This window comes from Haliaeetus albicilla, chromosome 12 (assembly GCF_947461875.1).
Source record: "Haliaeetus albicilla chromosome 12, bHalAlb1.1, whole genome shotgun sequence".
Classification (NCBI taxonomy): Eukaryota; Metazoa; Chordata; class Aves; order Accipitriformes; family Accipitridae; genus Haliaeetus; species Haliaeetus albicilla.
The window spans coordinates 17,121,469-17,146,095 of NC_091494.1; the positions used below are offsets into that span (position 1 = coordinate 17,121,469).

A 24,627-nucleotide genomic window follows, 5' to 3' on the forward strand; every position below is an offset into this window, starting at 1 on the left:
TAACCTGCATGATTTCTGGAGAATAAAATACAGATTTATTAAGTACAGGAGAAAGCATGTCCCATAGAAAGACCACCTTGCAGTGATTTTAGTTGTTTGTTTTCCCTTGGAGACACAACTCCCTGAATTCTGCCGTGCGTTCCTTCTGCCCGAAAGCAGTTATTCCCCAGTACCGTGAATGCGTTGCCCGCTGCTGACCGAATTACTCCTTGCCGCTATTACCTCCGCCTTTGTCAGCCCCTCGCACCCAAGCAGCCGGGGAGCCAGCCTTCGCAGAGAGCCGAAAACCCCAGCTGCCCGCCCGTCCGCCCGCCGCCGCTCCCGCCCGGTACCACCAGCTACCGGCAGGCCGCCGGCCCGCCTTCCCAAGGCGAAGGAGCTGCTCCCGTAGGTCCCGCAGAGCAGGTACAGCCTCACAGGAGCATGCCTGCGGCGGCACGGGCACCGCTAAGGGCGACCCGACGCCGAAGCTAACCCTGCCTCCGCGGGCGAATTGCGCCCTGGGCCCCGCTGCCCCGTACCCCCCACCGCCTCCCGCCTCGCCCCCCCGTACGGCTCTAGCTGCAACACAGGCGGCCGCCCGTGTTGCTGGGCCCGGGCCCCGGCCCCGGCCCCGGCGGCTCCTCCCGGGACCACGCGGCCTGTCGCGCCGCCCCGGGGCAGTCCGGGGTGGCCCTGAGCTCCGCGGAGGGGAGCGGACCGGCGCCGCGATCGGCGACACCGCCCCGCCCCGCCGCCGGGGCTGGGACCGTCACTCACGACGTGCTTTCCGCATCCGGCGCGGCGGCCCTTCTAGCCAGGTGGGCGCTGAGGCGGCTCTATGGTGAGACGCTGGGGCCTGGGGCGGCCGGTGCCGTGCCGCCCCGCTCGGTGAGGGCAGCTGGGCCCCCGCCGCCTTCCGCCGCGGTCCCGGACTCCGCCCCGGGCGGCCTCCTGCCCTGCGAGAGGGGCGTCGCGGGGAGCGGCAGCGATGAGCGTCGCGGAGCGGCCCGAGGAGAGGGAGACGGCGGCGGCGGCCGCGGCCAGCCCCGAGCGCTGGCTGGGTACGTGAGGGGCGGCCGGGCTGGGCGGAAGGCGGGTGCAGCGAGGTCCGAGGAGGGGGCTTGGGCCGGGGCCGCCCCCGGCCCCGGTCAGAGCTGAGCGCCCGCGGGGAGCGGGGCACGCCGCCGTGGGACCGGGCTTTGGCTCCGGCGCCCGTCCCCGGGGAGGGCGGTCAAAGGTCTTACGGCTGGGTTCGCTCGGAAACGAAATGCGAGCCGCTGTCGTCGTTTTCTCCCACGCGGTGTGGCTTGTAGATTAAAGTCGTCTGTCTTCCGAGAGCTCTGCACGCAATAAATAATCACAGCTTGCCCGTATGAAATTTACAGTAGCTGTTAACTAACTCTTGCAAACTTTCAGAGTTCGGCGTGTGCTGTTTTAATGAGTTCTTCATATGTTTTGGGTAACAGGCTAAGACCTTTATTTGGTGGGCCTAGTTTTTTTCTCGAACTTTGAAACCAAAGGGTGGGAGTGTGTTAATGTTCAGGTATTCTTGATGCATAGCCAGAACAACTGATATTGCCCCTTTTTTTTCCTCAATAGACTGGAGTACGTGGAATTTTCTTTTTTTTATAAGGTGTCTTTAGACTACTCTAGTTCCCGCTCTCTGTTGTGCTTGTGTTCAGATAAAACTGTTCCACCAGGAAGCTCATGATACAGGACTGGGAATAAGGGAGGGATAAAGAGGGGAAAGAAAAAGGAAGCGCTGTTTAGTTAATAAAGTGCAAAGAATTATAATTTCATTGTTGAAATGCTTTTAGTTTTTACACAGGAAAGTATAGTTGCCCTAGGTGAAACCTGAAGTGCGTGCTGACCTGTCACATCCAACCTTGCTATTCTTTGGTGTAGGTCTTAGTGATGCATCTCCAGATGAAGGAGTAGTAGAAGATCTGCCTTTAATAGATGAGAAGGCTGTGGAGCAGCTAACTGAAGGATTGATTTCTCATTATCTGCCTGATCTTCAGCGATCAAAATCAGCACTACAGGAACTTACGTAAGTAAATTTTTAACCCCAACTTCTTATGTGTGCATGCTTTGCCACTTCTTTCAGGATAATGTTCTAGTTACCCTTAACTGGAATATAGTTTATTGTAGCATTTCTGTGTTCTGACTATAGCACCCTGAATAGCTAAGTGATTTGCAGGAGTACTTGGGGGTGTATAAGCTGTGATATAGCCTATCGGAACTTTGACTGAAGAATGTATAACACTAGAACGCTAAAATCCCCTAAGCCAGGTATAGCAGAAGACATGTAGATTTCTTAAATGCTTGTTCACTTCTGTAGTGGAAAGTCTGCTGAAAGCTGGATTTATTTTGCTTGCAGAGATGCAGTTCATATTCAGGGCAGCTTGTAGTTTGTTGTCCAGTCTCTAAATTGTGTTGTGAAAGATAACACTCAAAATATAATTAAGGAGGTAAACAGATAAGAATTCTTTGTACATTGGCATCTCACTGATAACTGAGAATAGTTTATTTCAAATGCAGGCTGGATCTGCCATGGATGCAGAGATACTGAAAAGGGCTTTACACAGATCCGTCTCAGGTTTTGCAGGGTACATTGGTTTGGGTTTCATGATGCATGATACGGTCACGCTGCTGCCAAGGACAGCCTGTGTCTGGAAAGGCTTTAGCTGATTTGTGTGGGATGGAGGATCCTTAATAAGCACCGAGGATCCATGCAAGTTCTATACAGAAATAACTTAGTCCTGCAGTGTGACGTAGAGGCACCTGAGTGGAAAGTCAAGAGTTAATTGTTTTCCCCTTCATTCAACCTGAGGTGTTTACTCACTGCAGCCTGCAGAATGCCTGTTCAGGGTTTTTGGATAGTCATCCTGAATATCCATGCTGTATGATGCATGCTGAATTTGTCTGTACTCAGCTGGGATTTTTCTAAAACAATTTACTCGTGTCTTTATTGAAATCACCTAGCAATGCATAAGAGGAATCTGATATTGGGAAGCATGTATGTATATTGTTACAATCAAAAGTAGTATTTATATAAAGGGCTGGTTGAAAAGCATATGTGCTGCATTACTTTGGTTTTATGCATCTTTTTTTGTTTCAGACAGAACCAAGTGGTATTACTAGAAACATTAGAACAAGAAATTTCAAAATTCAAAGAGTGTAACTCCATTCTTGATATCAATGCTTTGGTAAGTACTAATAATGCCTTCTTAAATCTCTATTAGTGTAGAGTTTTTTCCTTGTTCTCAATGACCTACAGAAAGAGAACCAACCAGTTCAGATATTTGGGACAAATTGTTGCTGGAGAGGGTGCAGAACCAGCATATTTCCCTTAAATAGGAAGGGCACTGGGAAAAAACAGCAGGCTCAGTGGTAGTAAGCCTAGTTGTTCAAAACCAGTAGCCAAAGCAAATGTATGCCATTTTTCGGCAGGACTGAGGCTCCAACATGAGCTGTGTGCACCTTCTCCAGGCTAGCAGGAAGGGTGCGTCAAACACTGATATATGGTGCATAAAATGGTAATATTTTTATTCTGTTTAATAAATCATAATTCAGTAGATTACTGGGTGTATCTGTTGAGATATGGTAGTGTTCTATATTAATACATGTAATATGTTGAACATGTTTAATCCATTATCAAATTGTTCCGGTAATCACTGTTTTTGATGGCTGTTTTGTTGTGTAGCTGTAGAAAACAACTGTTCAAACTTGACAGTCGCTGCTTTAACAGTTATGTTTTTTAAGTTTTCAGAAGCTAAACACTATCACAACAAGTTAGTGAATATTAGAAATGAAATGATGATGCTCCATGAGAAGACATCAAAGTTAAAAGTGAGTGGGATAAGTATTTTTACTTTCCAACATAGATATTTAATTATGTATTATTGACTTCCAACTTTTATTTTGGATGCATGCTGGAAGTTCTGATTAAAATAGAATCTTCAGTCCTTATCTTAAATGGATGTTTTCAGTAGCACCAAGCCATGTATGTTTTCAAACTTCCACTTCTATCTGTGCTCAAGCAACTTATGCATCTGAACTACTAGCAAATCTCAGTGTCATCATCATGTTTAGGTGCTATAAGAATCATGCTTTCTTCTGTCGCTTAATCCACTCCATTCCAACTAGTTCTCTCTGTTGTTTCAGTTTCTGTGCCTTTTTAATGAAAACTAGATTGTCATAAATGTAAGCATTTCTTCTATTTAATGTAACATGAACAGTGGCATACGTTTACTGACTTCATGCTATATAGGCAGTCTCTGGTTGCATTCTGGCAAGACCAGTCCTTCAGTATGTTCAACAAAAGGATTTTCTCTTGGAGGCAATAAATTGCATAGTATGCACCTTGTCTGGTACACACGAAGGATGACTTTTAGTGAGACTGAAGGGAATCCAGTTTGTATTTTCCCTGTGTAGATCACAGACTTGCCATTTCTGAATGGTAAGATGCAAGTGGGAGGGAAGAAGAAAAAATGAACAGTTTATGCAGCATTCAGTCATGAGCAGGGTGAATTGGAGAAGATAAGAGAATGGGAGGGATTTTGTTGGTAGCTCCAACTTAAAAACAGCTATAAAACTTCCTTATTTTCTTGTCTTTTCTCTTTAGAAAAGAGCACTTAAGCTGCAACAAAAGAGGCAGAAGGAAGAACTAGAAAGAGAACAGCAACGTGAGAAGGAACTTGAAAGAGAGAAGCAGTTAACAGCAAAACCTGCTAGGAGGACGTGAAAGCAGAGCATGCAACAACTTGTCCGAATTAATCATTCCTGCATTCTCTGGGATTAAGGCAGACTTTGCTTAAACTAGGCTATAGCTTTTACTAGCAACAGTCTACTCTCTGATACTGTAAATTCCAAAATGGTAATAATAGCGTTGGTAACATTCAAATTTTTTCATTTCAGCCATTCAAGTTGCCTTCTTTTGTAATGCTATGCAGTTTGATATTATTATAATGTAAGTTAATTTTTATATATATGTATATAGGAGAACTTAGGCATCACAGTTTTAAATACCTATCCATTTTTTTCATCTGTTCTTCTGGTGTTTAGAATTCTGAGAGATATTTGGTGACTGGCATACATGTTTTTCAGACAAAATACAGAATACTAGTTAGAAGTTCAGTTCTCATCACTGGACTTCAGTGGCCACCTATTTCACCGAAACTGCTTTGATTCAGGCAGTTGGGATCTTTTTTTGATGGCCTGGTTCATAAATACTGACTTTTTGTGCAGCCTTAGTTTGGTCCATCTCTAATGAACTGAAGAAACTTCCAGTGTATTTGCCTGAAAGCTCACTTTATTGCAGCAGTCTTATTTTTTTGTCATCAAGTAACTTTAACAACAGTTTTAATGTAACTTTCGAATAAGTTCCCAGCTGAATTGGAAGAAGAACACTAAAGATTCTCAAAATTGATGTGTGCACAGTGCAAAGACTAATGAATTTGTGCTTCCCCAAATATTTGAGTCAAATGAGGGAACTGTTGCTCCTGTAATGGTTCAGCAGGAAGACTGTGTGGTCAAAGCAGATTTCTTTGGAATTAGAAGCTGTAGTTTCTTCATTTTGTGTGACAAAATAAAACACAACCAAAACTAAACAATTTCCCCTTCATGTGAAATTCAGTTACCTGTAGGAAAAACTACTACATTTTTTTCCTTAACAAATGATTTATTTGCACTTTGGGTTTATGTAAGAGAATTTTTGTTGTGCTGTCCTCACCCAAATTGATGATTATTAGTGTATACTGATGATAAATGTGGAATGGAGGTTGATATCCATTTCTCTGAATGTAAATGCTTTCTTGCAGCACTTGGTGTGAACTCCCATTCAAATGAATGTACATGTTGTCTAGACTGGTAAAAGAGCTTTAACAAACTAGTTATTTTATATCTATGTTATTTTTTAAGTAGTAATGTAAGTGGTGTGTTTTGAAGTAAGATGAAGGGTAAGCAATGTAAAGTTTTCCATAAAATATGTATGGTAAGGTATCAGAGGGGCACAATCAATTTTACTTTTTCTTCCATTTTAGATGACTTACACAGTGTGCACCTGCCTGGACTCTTCTGTATTGTAATTTTCTGAACTACTTTCCTGTTCTTAACATTTGTCATCTTTTTCTGTGAAAGATGTACTCTAACGAGTAATCATCCAACATGCAAGGTAAACTGGGATAATGTTTTGGGGCAAGGAGAACAAACTACTTGAAGTAGTCTGAAAAGACACTGAAATGCTGTTACTGAAGCAGTAATAGATAAAAACTTTCCACAGGTATTTTTCCTTTAAGTTGACTTGTGCCTGTTAATTGCCGGTGGATTGTTGACCTGTGCTGTGGTTTGTATGTATTTCTAAGAGAAATGTAAAGAATTTCCACAGTCCATTTTTGGAGCAGAATGTACATAACTAGATTTTGTTTAAATATTTTATTTTGTAATGTAATCTCAAAATTAGATTCTGGGAATTTAAACAATTCTTATTAAAGTATAGCATGAAACTAGATGCCTCAGTATCCAAATCAGGATTAAATTCCTGTGGTATTTCTTGATTTGTGTTCCCTCATCTAGAATCCAGTGTAGAGTTTCAAGTTGTGGTCTCTTTCTGTGAAGAACTGTGGGTTTTTTTTTTTTGTTTTGCTTCAAAAATCATGGCTACTTTTACTGAAAATACAGAATTCTATGCTTAGAAATTGATGCTTTTGCAATTGCATATTTCAGTGTTTCTTTGGAATAATTTCTGATCAAATGAATAAAAGCTTGCAGTGCTTGCCTGAGGAATCACATAGACGTATGTAAAATGTAATTATAGCTTTTCCCATAAAATTGTAGGAAAATCTTGGTTTTGTATGAATAAGGAACCAATTATACTAAATGACCTTTCTGTAATAAAGGGGAAAAAATGAATTAACATATATAGGGGGAAGTTTGGTCAGTTTATGCAACTTTTTTTTTAATTAATAAGTTCTTAACTTATTTCAGTCACAACTACAATTCATTATCTCCATAGGATGTTGTTCTTCCAAATACTCCTCTTGCATCTTAATGCATAAAAAGTAAATGCTGCATTGGATTAATTTAATGATACTGGCATCTAAAATTGTATGCTTGCATTAATATGCACAGCTAGAGTAATTCTATTACTGTATATGTTTAGTCTTGCTTGATTTTATAAAGAATTCCTGATCAAGTAGATAAATGTGGTAGCGTTAGACATTTTCTTCCTGACTTTTTATTCCATCCACATGGAGGTGCAGCTAGCTGCATGTTTTTTAGAAATAGATAAAATGACAACTTTAAAACAGTGGGTTTTTTTACTGTTTCATACCCAGTGTACTCACTTGTTTTTAAACTATCAAGTTATAGCAGCAGAAGTAAGATGCTTAACTGTGCAATAACTCTTTGAATTTTTATTTTGTAAGATTCTACAAATTCAGGAATTACCATTGCTAACTGGGGAATCTTGGTTTCCCATGCTTTTATCTTTGCTGTTGTTAACCTGGATGCTTAATTTGGGTTCCCCCACCTATAGCCATACAGCTTTATGTGAGCTGATTTTTAATCCAGTGAAATCTGGCTTTTTCACTAATAGTGGTAGTTTTGCCATGCTCATAAGACAAATATCTGTTTCCTTTTGCAAAATGGCTACAGAATTATTTTATCTTGTTTTATTCTGTGTGCTGTAACCTAAGTGATAATAGCATAAATAATGATGTAAAGGTTGTTTCTATAGCTGTTCTGTTGAGATTCTAGCAGCTGAGAGAGTTCTCTGGCTGGTTTATTCCAAATTATGCTTCAGTAGACACTTCTGCTACCTACTGCTTGCTTTGCAACACTGCTGGCTGTTCTTTATTTTAATTCTGAGCTTGGCGCTTTAATGCTTTACCTTGTAGGGGTCAATTTTTTTTAAGTCTCATTAAATCTGATTGGTTATTTGATCTTTGTTGGATTAGTTGTATGAATATAACTAAATTACTGCTAAAACCTTTGCAGGACTTGGAGTTAGTGATGTAAATCTCTAAGAATACAGACTGTAGCAGCATAAATATTAATACGGCTATTCATGCTAGGCAAAACAGTATGCACTAAGTTTCTTAGTAAGGAAGCATGTGAAGGTAGCAAAGATGATTTGATTTATTTATTTATTCATTTATTTATTTTTAAATCAAAGTGTAAGCTTAAGTTGAAGTAAACAGTTGGTTTTGGCACAAATATTGTTTCTTTCCAGTAATTTGAAGTACACTTGTACTTACTTTACTTTTCTCAGTCCTTGGCAAAGTGATTTGTAGAAAAACGGGCACCAAAACTGGACAGTCACATCCCCACCATCACCAATTTATGTCTTCAAACCATCCCTTTGTGATACCAGTGCAGCCAAGAACTCTTATGGTGTGATGAGTTTAGTTTTCTCAAATATTCTCTATGTAGGTGATCAAACTAAAACTGATGGAAAGAACAGCTCTGTTACTGGTACCTGACAGTGTCACAACAGTGCTGGTGTGGAGAATTTTAACTGTTTTCCTCCAGGCAGTAACTGTTGGCAACTGCAGATCTGGGAGGTTATGATTAACTCAAGTCCATAATCATGAAGTCTTGCATAGCTTTAAAGCACAGATGTTGGCCATACCTGGTAACTCAATATTTCCTTCTTGGTTTTGCTCCTGTCTATCTGTCGGTGATGTCAAGCCATGGGGTTTAAGAAAGGAAATGGAACACCCTGCATGGCCACTGGAAAAGTTGCAACAAATTTATTAAGCTTTGACAAACTTGCAGCTTAATGAAGCACATAATTTAAAGCTTGATGAAGAATAATTTCAAAATTTGTACCCATGCAAAGGCAGTAGTCTCTAAAGCAGTAATTCACAGAAGTAATTAATTTTGCACTGTCATTCACACCGAGATGTAAGACAAAAGATAAGGCCGATCTATTTTGTTTCATGTGTTGCAGTGAAAATACATCCTAGCGCTACCGTGAAAGCAGGATCATCTCTACATGTACTGGTCAGGAAAGCACTGTATCTGTAAATTAGCAATAAAGTTTATTGCCTTGATAAGCAAGACTTTTCTTCTGTCACTTGGAACTCATGTAAAGAGTAATATCCTCCCATGTAAATACAGCCTGCCAGAGTAATAATAGAACAATTAATATGAACTCTTTGCCACCCCACTACCTGAAACCAATGTTTCACCCCTTCAGCACTCAACTGAAGTTGCTAGTTTTCCAGTCTTTAAAATTGTGTAGAATTTTGGTAAATTATGCATGAGAATGTATTTCTTACTCTGTTTTGCTTCTACTTTTTTTTGCTTTTACTACTGCTTATTTTTTGTTAGCCTTACAGATGCTATGATTTAGAGGTATGCCAGGAGAAGAATATCTCCAAGAAAAAATATCAAAGATGATGTGAGGAAATAACTGCTTTTCTTCTACATTACCCAGTGTTACTAGAATTCATTTGAGATTGTGCTCACTGTCAGGTAGGCACTTTCCATGGAAGAATAATCCCCATCCTGGAGAACTCGCAGTCTAAGCGTAGACAGACATGGAGATGTTGTCCTGTGGAGGGGTCAGTATAATTAACAGGCCAGGAGGTGCATGCGCTGGGCTTCCCAGGAAAGCCCAGTTGCCTGGTGAGCAGGGAGTGTTACCCATAGCTTCCACACAGCCACCCTGGGGTCCTGGTGGCTCTGAGAAGGCGTGCAACCAGGCAGCATGTGCCCAGCCCTCACAGAGCAGCTTCCACCCTCTTGTCCTGCCTGGACTTTGCTGTTGCAAGAGGGTTAGGTAGCACTCTCTGCAGCTGCAGGAGGGCTCTGTGCTACAGGCGAGTAATTTCTTCATGTTTGGTTTATGTGTTCTGTTTCGAAGTTAAGGTATTCATTTAAGTAAGTTCTTTATTAAAATTGCAGACTATCTCTGTAAGAAGTCTGTGGGGAAATATGCACGAGAGCATAAAGAAAGTATTTTAATATTTGAAGACAATCCTAAATATATATGTTAAAAAAAAAAAAAAAAAAAGATTAAGCTGTCTCTTAGAACAAAAAATGTGGAAAAAAGGCTGTACTTTGACTATACCAGGGCAGCTGGGAACAGGAAGTCAGGAAGCTCTTAGAAATTAGAAAAATGAGCAGTCTGGGTGTTTTAAAACATGTGACTGTAAACTATGAGTTTTTTTCTCTTGCAAGAAGTCACTCTTATTAACAAAGATGTCTAATCTCTGTGTTGTATTTTTAAAGACACTGATTGTGTCTTCTCCCAGTACATTTTCTGTCCATTAAAATCTGTGAAAATGTAGGTGTTCAGCAGCTCTGAAAATTGAGCCTTTGCCTCTACATGGGAATGCACTGTTATCAGAGGTCATTTATTTATTATTAATTATTGATCTAGTAAGTGTTTGGGGTTTTTTAATTCAAATTTAATTATTTTGCTATTTTTCTGTCTATAGAAAAGGACCACTGGATTAAGGTTTAGGGTTGTTGCTTATAGGTAACCTGATAAAGTTCAGATATCGAAGTATTGGTGGTCATTAGGTTACAGGTACTGTAGTTGTTGTGTTTTTGGTTTAGGTCAGCCTGAAGTGAGTGACCTATGCTAAGTGGATCTAGGTGGGACTTCTAGGCTGGTGCCAGCTAAATATGCAGCTGAGTTTAGATCAGGGGTTGGCAGGGGTCCAGATTTAGGATTGGAGTCAAAGTTTGTTTCAAAACTTACAGAAGCACATGTATTAGGGTTTTGTTTTCAGATGCATTCAGAAGTGAGAAAAGAGAAGGCATTTGACAAAAATTGGGAGGGAGGGTTTATGTGACAGTGCTTTTGTGTAGAATGTTGTGCAGATCTTCTGTGGAGCGACTATTAGATGTGCCAAGTCTTATGCAAGCAACAGGAAAAAATAGTTTGTTTCAGAGGCCTTTTGACTTTGGGCTTCCTTTCTTTTATGTTTACACATTTTAGCCTGGTGTAGCTGGTTCTACATAGCTGTGGAAAGCATTTACAGAAACCTCATATGCCTGTATGGGACTACTAAATACTGAGAAGTTCCTCTGAAAGGGTAACTTGTATCCTGTCAAAATTAATGATATCTTTTGGCTAAACCTGCTTCTTTGTGTATTTTTTGTGAGAACAGTCACTGACAGTGTGGGTTTTTACAAGCAGGCAAAATGAGTTGTTCTAATTCAGGTGTTAGGTACTGTGGCCTCATCTCCAGCAACCTCTGTACCTGGCAGGGAGCGTCTGTCAGAACAGAGGTAAATTGTCAGGCTTGACTTTACAATTATTGGCCTTCAGCTGTAAGCTGAGAAAAGCAACTGAAGGTTCTTTTCTATAAACAGAAGCTGAAAGTAACACAAAGCATAGGGCAAGTGGCACAGCAAGCTAAGAGTATTAGCCAGCTTGCCACTGGCTGGCCATGAGGAGTGGTAATCCACTTGAGCTGAACGAATGACAGCTGTGGAGCTGGGACAGAGAAACTGTTCTTGTTCGGAAGCGCAGGACATGATTGCAGTGTGCGTGCCTGGATGCGCCAGGGGACTGACACAGGTACTACTTTTTAGATGGGCACCCTGCAGAATGTCTTGTTCCCTTCTGCTTCTCAGTTGCATGCAGACAATGGAAGAGCCTTGTGGTATCTTCCCATTTAACTCCTGAACGCCTTTCCCCCCTTCTTTATAGCTTTCCATAGTTGGCTGTGTATCAGCTGAGTAGTTTTGCCTGTGCAGCAGCTTTGTGCCAAGAGAGGAAGGTTGAGCCTGAGAAGGAAATGGCCTGACACATGGTTTGGAGCTGTTGGTTGCTTGATGCATGTGAGTTGGCACAAGTAATTTTGTCTGTGTATGTTACTCTTGGTGCTGATCTTCGCATGACTTTTTTTGGCTTGACAAACATGGCTTAGTGGATTAACAGCTGTTATTACTTCACGCTGTCACCATGCCGTAAATCAAAAGGCCCTATAAAGTTTTCGGGGAAAAACATTTTAAAGCTTGGCTCAGCAGTGGGTTGCAGTTAGCTGGATAGAAACAAGAGATGGCAGCCCTGCTCTCTGCTTGTACTTCAGCTGGAAGGATCCTCTTTCTCCATGCATACAGGTGAGTTGCACCCTGATTTCAGCTTAGGACTCTAATAGTTTGACTTACCTTTCTTTCTTAATATTTTATGTATTTTTTTTTAACGTGGTGGGATTCCAGGCTCAGGTCTGATTTTTGAGAGAGCAAGCTGCAAGAGCAGTTGGTTTGAAGACAGAAGGACATTTAGGGGGAAAAAAGATTAACGCAAACCCGCAGGCAAAGCTGCTGTGGTGCTGAAGTCTGCTCAGCTTTCCTTTGAGTGCTGGCAGCTGCGGTAATGGGTTTTGGATCTTGAAGTGAGATCAGATATCCGACTGGAAGTTGGCAGCACCGGCTGGCACGGCACCTCGCGGAGGCGCAGCGCCCAACAAGCTTCACGACCACCGGCTGCTGCGCCCGGGCCGGGCCGGGCCGGGCCCGCCTGCCCTCCGGCCGGACCCCGGCCTTTGCCCGCCGGCCGGCCAGCACCCGGCGCCGCCGAGCTCCGCCCCGCCGCTCCCGCTGACAGGACCCGGCGTTTATCGCGCACGGGGCGGTGGCGCGGTCCTTTTCCCCCGCCCTTCTCCTCAGCGCTCGGCGCAACAGGCAGGCAAGTGAGGGGGCCGCAGCTCGGGGCCGGCCGGCCCGCCCTGGCGTGAGAGGGGAGGACGGGGAGCCGCCCTGGCGCTCGGGGCCGGGGGGGTCAGCCCAGCCGTGAGGGAGCGGAGGTCCCGGGTTCGCCCTGGCGAGCGGGGCAGCGGGAGCCGGCCGTGGCGTGAGGGAGCGGAGGTCCCGGGTTCGCCCTGGCGAGCCGGGCCGAGGCCGCCCGAGGCGGGCGGGCGGGCCGAAGGGGGAGGCGGCCCTCGGCCCCGGGGCGGGAGGGCCCTGCCCGGCCGTGCCCGGCGGGGCAGCCTGCGGGCTTCGGGCTCTGCGGCGGCAGCGGTGGCCTGGCTGAGCGCGGCCGAGGGAAGCACCCCTGCTTTGGGGTTTCCTGCAGGACGGGGTGCCTCGGGGATGGGCGAGGAGAAGCGGGGTGCAGCAGGGGCCTCGCGCGTCCTTTGCGGCACCCACAGCCATTGCCCTTCAGAACTGGGGCGACCCCGGCAGCAGCAGGCGCCGAGGTGCGCAGTACCTCACCGTGGGTGCGGAGCTGGGTTTACCGAAAGGCAGCACCTGCCAGGGCTGTGTTTGCTGCCCCTGGTGCCGCGGGGTGTCCGAGTCGGGCCACAGCCAGACCCGTGCGCCTCGACCCGCTGGGCGGCTGGCTCGGAGGCCGGAACAGTTCCGCTGTCGTGAGGTCGATAGGCACGGCCTGCAGGCTTTGCAGCGGGGTGAAAAACTGCTGCCTGCCGTGTTAGCACACTGGAGCTGCCGAGTGTTTGTGCATGGGTGGAGTATTTGAACTGCTAATCCGTGGCCAACTGTTAAGAGGATAGTTGCAATGATCTTTACTCTTGCTAGTAAGACTTCTCCAGCTTCATTTGTTCTCACTCCCTGCAGCAGATTGTTCACAAACAGGCTCAGTGAAGTAGTCAGTCTTGGGAGCTAAGCATGCGATAGATACTCCAGAAAGGAAGAACGTGTAGTCGTCCGCAGTGCCTCTGTGGCACAGTTCAGTTAAATGTTTCTTCTAGGCACTAGTTGTGTGTCTCAAGGCTTGTCTACTGGATGTGAATCTATAGACCTGACAAGAGAATGGCTTGTAGCAGTTGGTATTCTGCGTGTCTCCCTTGGGTCTGAGGATGTACCTGTTCTGTGATACCTCCTCTACGTGGGTAATACTGCAGAATTAATTGTGACTAAGTGCCTTCCATGTTAGATCAGCTGGTGGACCTAATAAGTGCATGTGAGAAGAGGTTGAATTTTGGTGCTTGTAATTAACCACTCTCTTGTGATTTGTCAGCATTGTATTTTTGTTGTCCGTGTATTTATTGCATAGAGGTTGATTTTAGTTACTTGTGGCCATTAATACGTGGAGAACTGTAGCCAAAGATAACTTTTACACTTTGAGCCTGTTTGTAGGCTGGATGGTAGGTTATAGCAAAAAGTGTAATGAATGCAGTTAGGTGGATTTCAGCTGCTCTGGTTTGGGTTCTGCACAGAACTGGCTGAGGCACACTTATTCTGTTGAATCTGCTATTTTCTTGGATAGAGATTGGAATTGGTTAGAATACACAAAAATATCAAATTGTAATGCATTACCTAATAAGCCTATTTTCAGCAAGGTGCTTCTTTAAATAAAAGTTTTAAAAAAAAAGTTGGTAACCAATTCATTTCCTCAGTGATGCTTGTAGAAATGTCACTTATTTGTTTTTTAAGTACAGCTTAATGAAGATAGTTCTTTATGGTTTGTTTTCTCAATCTCTTAAGAGGATATTAGCTTAAAATTTCAGCTCAGTTCAGGAGGCTAATTACAAATTTTCCCCTTTACCTTCATTTTTGTTCTGTAATTCCTCTGTTCCTTTATCTCCAGTGTCCAAAGCAGAGGGCTGATGTGTTGTTGACTGACTCAGTCGTACAGCTGCTAACTTGAGAGTTTAATATGAAGAATTTTGCTGTTCTTTTTAAAACAGCTGTCTACAAATGACACTTCAGATTGTTCATTTCTGTATACTTTGAAGCAACTTCGAAGCAACATAATACTGCATTCTCATCAGTTAGGCTGCTCTTAGTTAAGACACATCTTGTGTGTGCTTATAAGCATGCTTACTTCAAAATCTGTTTTGTTAGAGAGGATAATTGTTCCTTCGTTAGCATTACAAAAATGAAGTCTTGTTCTCTTGGTCCAGACATGCTGTGTGTTGTCAACCAGTAGGCCGCTGTGCCTGTTCTGTGTGTTTAATAAAACCCAAAGCAATATCCTGTGTTCATGAACTTCCGGAAACAGGATGTCCCTCTTAAAACTGTTTCACAAACAGAAGTTGCAAAACTTACTCTTCACCATTCATCTCTCTCTGACTTGGAGAAAGCAGGACACATCTCCATCGGGTAACTTTTATTTCTAGGGCTAGAACAACTTCCTCCCCTTGCTTGAGTGGTCTTTCCACATCTTTAAATAACTGCCTGCACTAGACAGATGATAAACAGCCTTCTAAAGTGAAACTAAGTTATTTGAAACTAACTTATTCTAGAGTTGGGTGTTTTTATTTTGAATGGGGAAGGGGATGGGAAGAATATGTCTGCATCTTGGAAACTTCCTGTAAAACAAAATGATTGTTTCTACAGTGGACACCTCTGAGATTTTCCCTCTCTGTCCCAAATTAATTGTACTGTAGGGATTAATAATGGGACTTCATAAAGAATTTGGGGTACACGGCGATGAGGATAGCACATGAAGGTGCAGAATGAATCTCAATTGGAGAATTTTTGAAGCTGACCTTGGAAGATTTTCTTTAAAATATTGAAGGTTTCTAGTTTAGTTTTCAAACTCCCGCCTGTAAATACCATAAATGAGTTCTACCCTTTTAAAGTGAAAAAGCTGGAGTTCTTGCCTGATGACTCAAGAAATTAAACAAAAGGGAGCAGGTATAGAACATAGGACAGTCTTGTCGTAAGTTGCTGTTATAATGCTTACTCAGTCTTTATTGGCAACGTGGCAATAAGGAACTGAACTAAAATGAGTTTATACCTGTTTTATCATTGAAAAGCTAAAAACTGATATTCAGCATGTGCAAACCAATGGATTTAAAACAGGAGAAGCTCTTGTTCACTCCAGCAGAGGGAGGGAAACATGGGTTAGCCCTGACTGTCTTCTAGGTAACACAATTGCAAATCCAGTGCTACAGTTGTTGGGATATATCACGCTTTAGGGTTCTGGCTCTCGCTTGTCAGGCGACGGGGTGCAGCTGTAGCAAGGATAAGTAGGTTTCTGACCTTTCTTTCCAGCTACTTTGCTGATGTAAAAGCTAAGAGGTGACCATGGATAGAGAACTAAGTGTTTTGGCTATACTCAAAGATTCCACATCTAGGAAGACGTAAACTCTTGTTTCACGGAACTTTGTTTTCCTATCAAGCTTAGGGCTCACTACTTCTCCTGCAAGAATAGACTAATACACATGCCCTTGCTCAAAGCACCATAGAACTTGGCATGCTTACCCTAATGGCTTGCATCCCTGCGAGGCAGCAAGAAGGGGTATGTCTGATGTGTGCGTTTGTGCTGGTACATCCTAACATTAAAATACAAATGTAATGATGTGTTTGGCTGACACATTACAGTTAGTGGAAAGGCACTCAGTATGTTCACACAACTACCTTGTTCAGTATTTCAGTGATCTACAACGCCTAGCAAATTCTTGTTCCTTTTTGTGGCACTCCTCCCCAGGATTGTAGTATTATAGCTGGAGTTACAGAATATGCATTGGCTGTGCTATAGGATCAGATACACTTTCCTGCCACAATAACCAGAAAACGTTCTTATGTTTTGTTAGAATTCATTTGGTTCTATGAAATTTCAGTTTCCTGGTGGAGGCCATGATATACCCCCCCCAAATTGATTACAATGCATTTGTAAATTAGTGGTTTAGCTGCAACAAAGGTTTAGTGTTCTAATCCTTGCCCTGAATACTCATCCAGGCATATAAATAAATATAAATTCTACATTCTGTAATTGTTACTAGTGCCTTTCCTTATCTTATAGCTTCCCACTTACTGAAAGATGTCAGCAGTTGGAGTAGTGTCTTCCTGTTCCTGTCTCCGTACTGGTGTACGGCTGCGGAAACCGGGAATGCAGAAGATGAGCTCCTTCGGCTTACACACAGCAGCCAGGTGTGCTGCCAAGGATTATTATGAAGTACTTGTGTTGGGTGGAGGCGCTGGTGGAATCACCATGAGCGCTCGGATGAAGAGGAAAGTGGGGGCAGGAAACGTGGCTGTTGTTGAGCCTAGTAAGGTAAGTCTTCCTTGACTGTAAAGCGTTGAAAAGAACAAGCGTTTTACAGGTGTGACCAGATTGGTCTGATTCTCACCCTTTTCCAACCCCACGTGTTTCTAAGCGTGGAGAGGAAGCCAACTAGCCATCTTTTAGAAGGCTTTGCAAGAAATTTGTTGCTCCATGATAGAGGTGCATGCATCCCTCCAGCTTTGTCATGCAAAATTCTTATTATGCAGCTTCTTTTGTTAAGAATAACACAATGTTAAGAGCACATTGCTTCCTATGTGGAGTGATGTGCCTTCATCTTAAAGTCCCTTTAAACAGTTCTTAAACATCCATTTGAACGTTTCTTTCAGACTCATTACTATCAGCCACTGTGGACCCTCGTTGGTGGTGGTGCAAAGCAGCTGGCAACTTCTGCGCGTCCAACAGGAAGTGTAATGCCCAAAGGTGTTGAGTGGATCAAATCTCGAGTTACAGCATTGGATCCAGATAAGAACTGCGTCTGGCTGGAGAATGATATTAAGGTAATAATGTAAAAAACAAACAAACAAAACAGAAGTTATTCTTATTAGTTTCTTATCCTATGTCATGAGTTGTCTGTCCATTTCCTGCAGATGCCCTTGGAAATGCCTATTGAGCAAGACCTTCCTCCAGCATCTAGGAGGCCAGGAAATTCCCCTAGTCTTATGAGAAGTACTTGATCCTAAAATCTGTTCCTAATAAAAATTTGTTGTAGATAACTAGGTTAGAATAACATCAACTTAAAATATCATTATCATAAGTCTTTTCCCTGTTTATAGTGAACTGAACACAAAAGATAGAATATCTTGCTCCAGACACTTGGTTTTATGTATAGCAAGGCTGTGTGTATAACTCATAATGCAGTTAGCATTTTAACTATAAATTATTCTTAGAGCTTAACATTTACGTTACTAATGCACCCTCCATGTCCTTCCCTTATGACTCTGTAGCTCTCAGGCAACTTAAATTTGCTTTGAGGTAATTTTGGGGTTTGGGTTTTGTCTAAAATACTTTTTTCCCTTACACAACAGGTATCTTACAAGTATCTGATAATTGCTCTTGGGATTAGTCTGCATTATGAAAAGGTATTTGTTTTACAGTTACCATGTTTTTACTAGTTTTAATGGCATTACGTACCCTTGTGATTCACTAAAGTAAATGGCTTTTCCGTACACTTTTTTTACTGCAAGATATTGAATGCTAATACGAATTAAAGAGCCAGAAGACAGCCTAATGACTTTATTCCTTCCACAGATCTCTATGTAATAACCCAAATTACCCTTGGGAAGGTCTTTTAAGACAGCTTTGTTCCATCTCTGTGGCAGTATCAGAAGATGGGGCAGCAAGTTAAATCCAGAACTTAAAGGCAGTCTGTAATAATGAAATAATAAGGTATGCTGGCTGTAGTCCAGAGCATCTCTAATGTAAACAGAAGTGAGGAATACACAGCAGTCAGTAAAATCTGTCCTGCAGAATTAATTTGACCCACCCTCACCTTTCTTGAAGGATGCACTTCAAAAGGAACCAGCTGGGTTACCATGCTTGTGCTTAAACAGGCCCTGGGGTCCTTCCCATCTATTAGGCTTCCTGTACACTTTATACAGTGGTGCTCAGAGGAAAATGTTAATACCATTTTATGGCACAAGAATGAGCCTAGTGATACGTAGAAGGAGGAAAACACAAAGGCAAGATGTTTGAGTGATTTGGTTCTTGTGGTTTTAACCTGACCTGTATATGATGTAGTAGTACCTGATAATATATTTGAGTATCTCTTTGAAAAGCTTCCAAGGTATCTGGAAACCAAGAATTCATCTTAGTTAACTATAGTCACACCAGATAAACTCTGGTGGTTAGGTCTGTGGAATGAAGAGTTGCATTGTGTTCAGTGACCCTCTCAGTCTTCATATATCTCTCTTCAGTACAACCTGATAAAACTAAATTCAGTATTCAGTAAGTAGAAGCCATGTGATACAGTTAATCACTATTACTCTGTAGTGAATAAAATTCATAGTAACAGATTCATATGGCTTTAAAATGAAAGTGGCCAGTTTGAAAAGAGGGATGGTTTCTCTTACTTGTCTTCACCAACAGTATACTTCCTGGTGTGGACTGTAATGTCCCAAACACATTGCAGTGCATGTAACATGAGTCTGTTTTCTCACAGAACTTCTGCAATCCATTATTCTGAAATGGGGACAACTCCCTTTCTCAAAAGCAGATGCTCAGGCGTAGTAGGAGTAGTAGGGAAATAATTATTGGAGACAGTTCGAGTTAAAACAAAATAACCCTAAGAAGTACAGGTATCTGTAATCCGACTACTGAAGAGTTTCGTTAAGCTTATAAATGTTCATAACACCTTTTTTTTTTTTTACATGATTTTTACTTATGATGATGTGGCAGTGACTTTATATATTCTTACCCTGAATTTCATGCACTAGTCTACAAAAACTTGGATCTAGGTCTGCACTGAACACTTATGCGACAGATGTTGCAGACCAGAGTCATTTCAGTAAATGTTACATCTACTAAATCATCTACTAAATTCTAATGGAAATATGTTTGATTGCTAGGCTTATTTTCAAAAATGCCAACTAGCAAGTATGTATGGGCTTTCTTTTTGCTAGAGTCTTCTTAAATAGCTATTTTTCAAGTCTACATTTAATACTTGGTGATGATGACAAAATTTTTGCCATCTGTACTTTAATTTCATTTTCTTAGATCAAAGGCTTGCCTGAGGGTTTTCATCACCCTAAAATAGGTTCCAATTATTCAGTTCATACGGTAGAGAAAACATGGAAAGCTTTACAAGATTTCAACGAAGGAAATGCTATCTTCACTTTTCCCAATACACCAGTGAAGTGTGCAGGGGCTCCTCAGAAGATCATGTATTTATCAGAGGCCTACTGGAGGAAAGTAAGTATTCTACTCTCTCTGCCAGTGCTTGTTCCCACAGTTGGAAGGAAGGCTTGTTCTAAGGCGTTCATATTCTCTTTAGAACAAAAACCGCAGGAGAGGAATGTGACTCAGGATTATTAAATTAAAGTGACCGAGTTGCTTTTTCTATTATTAATGTATAATAAGTGAAGCTAACTGAATTGTACATAAATATTTAGCATATATTCAATACTGGAGAAACTTGTAGAATTCAGAATCCATAAGGAAACAACTGCTTACCCTGCTTCTGGTGAGCTACAGATCCAACTGTTCTCAGCCTAATTTATAACTTTAGGTGGTATGCTAAAATAACGCTGGCTGGAATTAAGTAATTCTTGTTGCTTTAAGTACTTAATACCTGTTGCCATTTGTCTTTCTGCTATTCTGAGAAGTGCCTATGCTTCCCCCTTGTGGTGCACTTTCTCGGCATGAGGAGGAGTCTCAGCCAGGCTGTTAAAGCAAGCTTAGTGGAAACAAAAGACAACTTCAAGTGGAAGTGTCAGGCTTCATATGTGTTTAAGTATCATGAGCTATCTACTAGGCCAGTATCTGAATAATGCATAGAAGTGAGGGTTTCAGAAAGCTATATAATGCTAAGCTGCTATAAGTGCTTAACCTGCATACAGCAGTTCCTCAGTGAACTGCAGCCACCTCTTCTCACTAGCAATTTGTGTGGGGTGTCTTCAGTACCTCACTCAGAAAGGGCAAAGATTATCTTGTCTAGCATCTAACATGGTGTGAAATAGCTGTACGTCAAGAGTTCTAGTGTTAATACTTCATTAATAGTTGAACTGCATTAATAGTACTGTCAACTCTTCAGTAGTGCAGCATAGTTCTCTTGTCTCTGCTAGCTTGTCATAGTTTCTTAGTAGAAAAGGCTAATTTGATCTCTCTGTGCAGACAGGAAAACGTTCCAAAGCAAACATAATGTTCAACACTTCACTTGGTGTCATTTTTGGTGTTAAGAAGTATGCTGATGCATTGCTTGAAATAATAAAGGAAAGGAATATTACTGTTAACTATAAGCGCAACCTTGTAGAAGTTCGAGCAGACAAGCAGGAAGCTGTGTTTGAAAACTTGGACAAACCTGGAGTGACTGAAGTTCATCAGGTCAGGAGCTTTCAGACCTCTAGTTTGGTTTTATTTCTTTTCCTCGTATACTGTAACATAACTGCCACACTGCAATAACATAATGTTTGCTTCGTTGTATACTGCTGTTTCCTCCTTAGAGTACCACCTCTAACTTCAGCAGAAGGTTAAAAAGTTTGAAACTAAGGTGGAGAGAAGGAAAAAAGTATTTCATAAACCATGCCTAGAGTCCTGTATGCCTCGTTAGTGTAATTTGGGAATGTCTCCCATGTACACGCAGGAAGGCAAATTGCTTTTATGCCAGTCTAAATGGAGGTATCTGATAAGGTTCATGTTAACAGAAGGATACACTTCAAATTTGAGAGCAAATTTTCATTCTATATACTTGGTTTTGTTTCGTTTTGTTTTTTTTTAAACACAACCACCAAACCAACCAAGAAAACCCCTCTCCACACTGTGCTTGTTGCCTTATATCAACACAGGTATGTATGACTTGCTCTGATAGACTAGCCATTGAGTGCCTTTTCTTTCTGTCTAGTATGAAATGCTTCATGTCACACCCCCAATGGGGCCACCTGATGTACTCATCAACAGTCCTGTCTCAGATGAAGTGGGCTGGGTGGATGTAGATAAGGAAACTCTACAACACAAAAAGTATCCTAATGTATTTGGTATTGGAGACTGCACCAACCTTCCAACATCAAAAACTGCTGCAGCCGTAGGTAAACTTACACATGTGTGTTTGTGTGTGTAATGAAAAGTTTGAGAGTGACAGTAAGCTTCTTGTTTAGTTTGTTACTTCTGAGGTCTTGACTTCAATTATTTCCAGCTTTCAAAAAGATGTAAGTCTCCTGGGCCAACTAATTAGCTACAGACCACGCTGATGCCATTAACTCACAGCTCTCTTGTTCCAAATGCCTCACAGATGAGCTAATGCTATTTTCTGTGTTCACAGAATGGCATAAAATGAGTGTAATACTCTTGCATTCCGTCATCATTCAGTAACAAAACTTTCTGCTCTATCTCAGTAGCTCATGTGTATGTGTCAGCTAACTGATAAGTCACTACTGAAGGATCACATGTTCCGTACTTGTAGGCATAGGGTCCAATATAAAACCACTTTAGGCATATGGTCTGACAACTGAAAAAAAAGCAACTAAGAGTGTGGAAAAAAAGAAAGGCTATACAGTATGTTATTGGCATAACTTGAAGAACGGTATAGTCAACTGTTCAGCAAATAGGTCTAGAATACTTTCCTTGCAGCACTCAAAATGAAACAAAACTTCACTGTCCCAGAATCATAGTGTTTGGGAAGACTGAGCAAGTATAATTTAGGATAGGAGAGTGGGCATAAGCTAAAAACATACAGCTCAAGTTTCATTAAGCTTTAGCATGTTGGAAACAGTGAGGCTAAAGCATTATTCCAATTTTTTTTTTTTTTTCCTTAGCTGGGACTGTAAACTTCCCAAACTGATTTGACATTGTAACTTCAATTACAGCTGAATTGTCCAACAAAATGCCTGGCTACTAGTGTTTGCTCTAGTGATGACAATAATTGCTGCCTGAAACAAAGCCTTAATACACTTTTTCTCTTTTTTCTTTTTTTTTTCTTTCTTATGTAGCTGCCCAGTCTGGAGTGCTTGATAAAACTATTTCCCTGGTAATGAAGAACCAGTTGCCAACTAAAAAGGTACCTACAGATCTTATCTTAGAGAAAAGTTACCTTGAATGTTTTTTGCATTGTTATGCAGGATGTCTTGCAAGCAGCTAAACCATGTGAACTGGAAGGCAGGAAGGGCTTTGCATCAGCAGTTGGGGTGCTAAGTGGCTAAATACTGTATATCATGATAGTAATTTCGTTGCACAATTCATATTCTCTATACTGCCATTAAAAATACTATCTATTTAATTCCCTGACTTCTGAGTTGAAAGAAGTTTAAAGGCTGATGAGTCTGGGTTCTTCACTAATGCAGATGACTTTTACAGTAAAACCGTTGACTAGTATAATCCCTACTCCAGGAAAACCCTTGCCAACTTGATAGACCTGTACAATGTTAAACATGCCTCCTCTGTACAGAACACGATCTTTTAAGGAGTTAAATTGAAGGTTTTGTACTACAGAAGATGTTAAGCCTACAGCTACGTTCAAATTTCTCTTTGGGACTTGGCTTTCATTTTACATATGGCTTCTGAACTAATATTCCTTGGGCTACTAACCTGAGTATCATCATCCATACTGCTGCAATCCTCTGGAAATTCTCACAACTAGATTCAAGATCCCATTTATATACTGACTGTTAAAGCCAGCACCAGCTCTCATCCTTATCTACTGATCATCTATTCTGCTGGTTACAATAACCAGCAATTAATGACACAAAGCCCTCTTGTTCTAGGTTAGTTCTAATTTAAGCATTGTTAACCAAATCTACAGTCTGTTCGAAATAAAATGGCTTAGTATTATGGTTATTAAACCGTAATTGGCTTAGTAGCCTTCCACACTCCCTGGTATTAATGCTACAAACAGAAACCTCCCAGTAACTTATTTTGAAACATGAACATTAACAATATGGCTTGTAATACCTCAGCATTTACACCTTATTCAGATTAATGAAAAGGGGGTATTCTTCATTGCAGTATGATGGATATACTTCCTGCCCGCTAGTAACAGGCTACAACAAGGTGATTCTGGCAGAATTTGACTACAATGCTCAGCCTTTGGAGACCTTTCCCATTGACCAGAGCAAGGAGAGAGTAACCATGTACCATATGAAAGCTGATATGATGCCTTTTCTCTATTGGAATGCACTACTTAAGTAAGTATTTAAATTCTGAGCAGGCAGAGCTGCTGTGATCATTCAGAAAAAAGCCAGGTAGAGACACCTGTTCTGGCTTAGTTCCTTAATATGAGTAGGAGCAAATGAAGCGCATCCTTAGTCATGACTAAGACCTGGACTTTCTGAGGATTTGGCGCACTTTGCTATTAACAGGGGTTCATTTGTTCAACCAGAATAGAGTTGAATTGCACAGAAGAGCAGCCCTTGCCCTATTGAAAACCTCACTGAAGCAAAGATAATTTTCCAAAACGGACCCCTAACATTCATCTCTTAGCAAGTATGGTCTCTTATGGGAGTAAGGCGAAAACACTCTCCCTAAACCCTACTTTAATAGTACATACAGAAAACTTCATGCAACTTCTTTCCATTTCTAGGGGATACTGGGGAGGACCAGCTCCTGTCAGGAAGCTAATGCATCTGGGCTTGAAGTAACTACTGGTTCTCAGTGTTGGTCAAACCCTTTTGAAGAAAAAGGACTGGTCTCACAATGGATCCATGCGTATCTTCCCTGTTGGACCATATAGTACTGATTTTTTTTTTAAATCAATCTTTTCTTCTAAATTCACTATTTTTTGCGAGTCATTAAGCCTTCATATGCTCTTTTACTGCTGTTCTATGTAAACCAAGGCCTTTAACCACTTCTGTACATACACAGGAGTTTGAATGTGCATTAAGCTACAGAACACTATCGAAATCTTCTAGAGAAATCAATAATTTTAAAGCTGTTGTATATGTAAAATTTTCTCCCTGACTCTAAACAGAATTGTCTACATCCACAATCAATGCATGCACTGGATTTAACAGAATAATTCAATGCTAGTAAAATGGCCTGAAAAGCTCCTATTGTTCTCT

General features: G+C 41.7%; 2 protein-coding genes across 5 annotated transcripts; both read left to right on the forward strand.

The window, feature by feature from the left end:
* Positions 1-764: 764 nt before the first annotated feature.
* On the forward strand, positions 765-6,902 carry BLOC1S6 (biogenesis of lysosomal organelles complex 1 subunit 6). The gene is made up of 5 exons (XM_069798319.1): positions 765-1,043; positions 1,888-2,032; positions 3,104-3,191; positions 3,748-3,834; positions 4,610-6,902. Exons 1-5 carry the CDS (start codon positions 971-973, stop codon positions 4,727-4,729), a joined length of 513 nt encoding a protein of 170 aa, XP_069654420.1. The 5' UTR covers positions 765-970; the 3' UTR covers positions 4,730-6,902.
* Positions 6,903-11,943: 5,041 nt separating this feature from the next.
* SQOR (sulfide quinone oxidoreductase) lies at positions 11,944-24,614 on the forward strand. Of its 4 annotated transcripts, none has more exons than XM_069798315.1 (10): positions 11,944-12,066; positions 16,661-16,912; positions 17,251-17,421; positions 17,950-18,003; positions 19,637-19,831; positions 20,753-20,962; positions 21,480-21,663; positions 22,564-22,631; positions 23,576-23,754; positions 24,150-24,614. In XM_069798315.1, the coding sequence occupies exons 2-10, from the start codon at positions 16,679-16,681 to the stop codon at positions 24,205-24,207; spliced, it is 1,353 nt and encodes a 450-aa protein (XP_069654416.1). In that variant the 5' UTR covers positions 11,944-12,066; positions 16,661-16,678; the 3' UTR covers positions 24,208-24,614. The 4 variants fall into 4 exon arrangements, with proteins under 4 accessions (XP_069654416.1, XP_069654415.1, XP_009920132.1 ...); XM_069798314.1 differs by lacking the exon at positions 11,944-12,066 and adding an exon at positions 12,428-12,634; XM_009921830.2 differs by lacking the exon at positions 11,944-12,066 and adding an exon at positions 14,288-15,012.
* Positions 24,615-24,627: the final 13 nt, after the last annotated feature.

Bases quoted from the DNA above. Each gene is read 5' to 3' on its own strand.
- SQOR (XM_069798315.1), top strand. From the start codon at position 16,679: ATGTCAGCAGTTGGAGTAGTGTCTTCCTGTTCCTGTCTCCGTACTGGT. The intron at 16,913-17,250 runs GTAAGTCTTCCT...CGTTTCTTTCAG, and splicing joins CTGTTGTTGAGCCTAGTAAG to ACTCATTACTATCAGCCACT. The intron at 23,755-24,149 runs GTAAGTATTTAA...TTCCATTTCTAG, and splicing joins TATTGGAATGCACTACTTAA to GGGATACTGGGGAGGACCAG.
- BLOC1S6 (XM_069798319.1), top strand. From the start codon at position 971: ATGAGCGTCGCGGAGCGGCCCGAGGAGAGGGAGACGGCGGCGGCGGCC. The intron at 2,033-3,103 runs GTAAGTAAATTT...TTTTTGTTTCAG, and splicing joins TCAGCACTACAGGAACTTAC to ACAGAACCAAGTGGTATTAC. The intron at 3,192-3,747 runs GTAAGTACTAAT...ATGTTTTTTAAG, and splicing joins TTCTTGATATCAATGCTTTG to TTTTCAGAAGCTAAACACTA.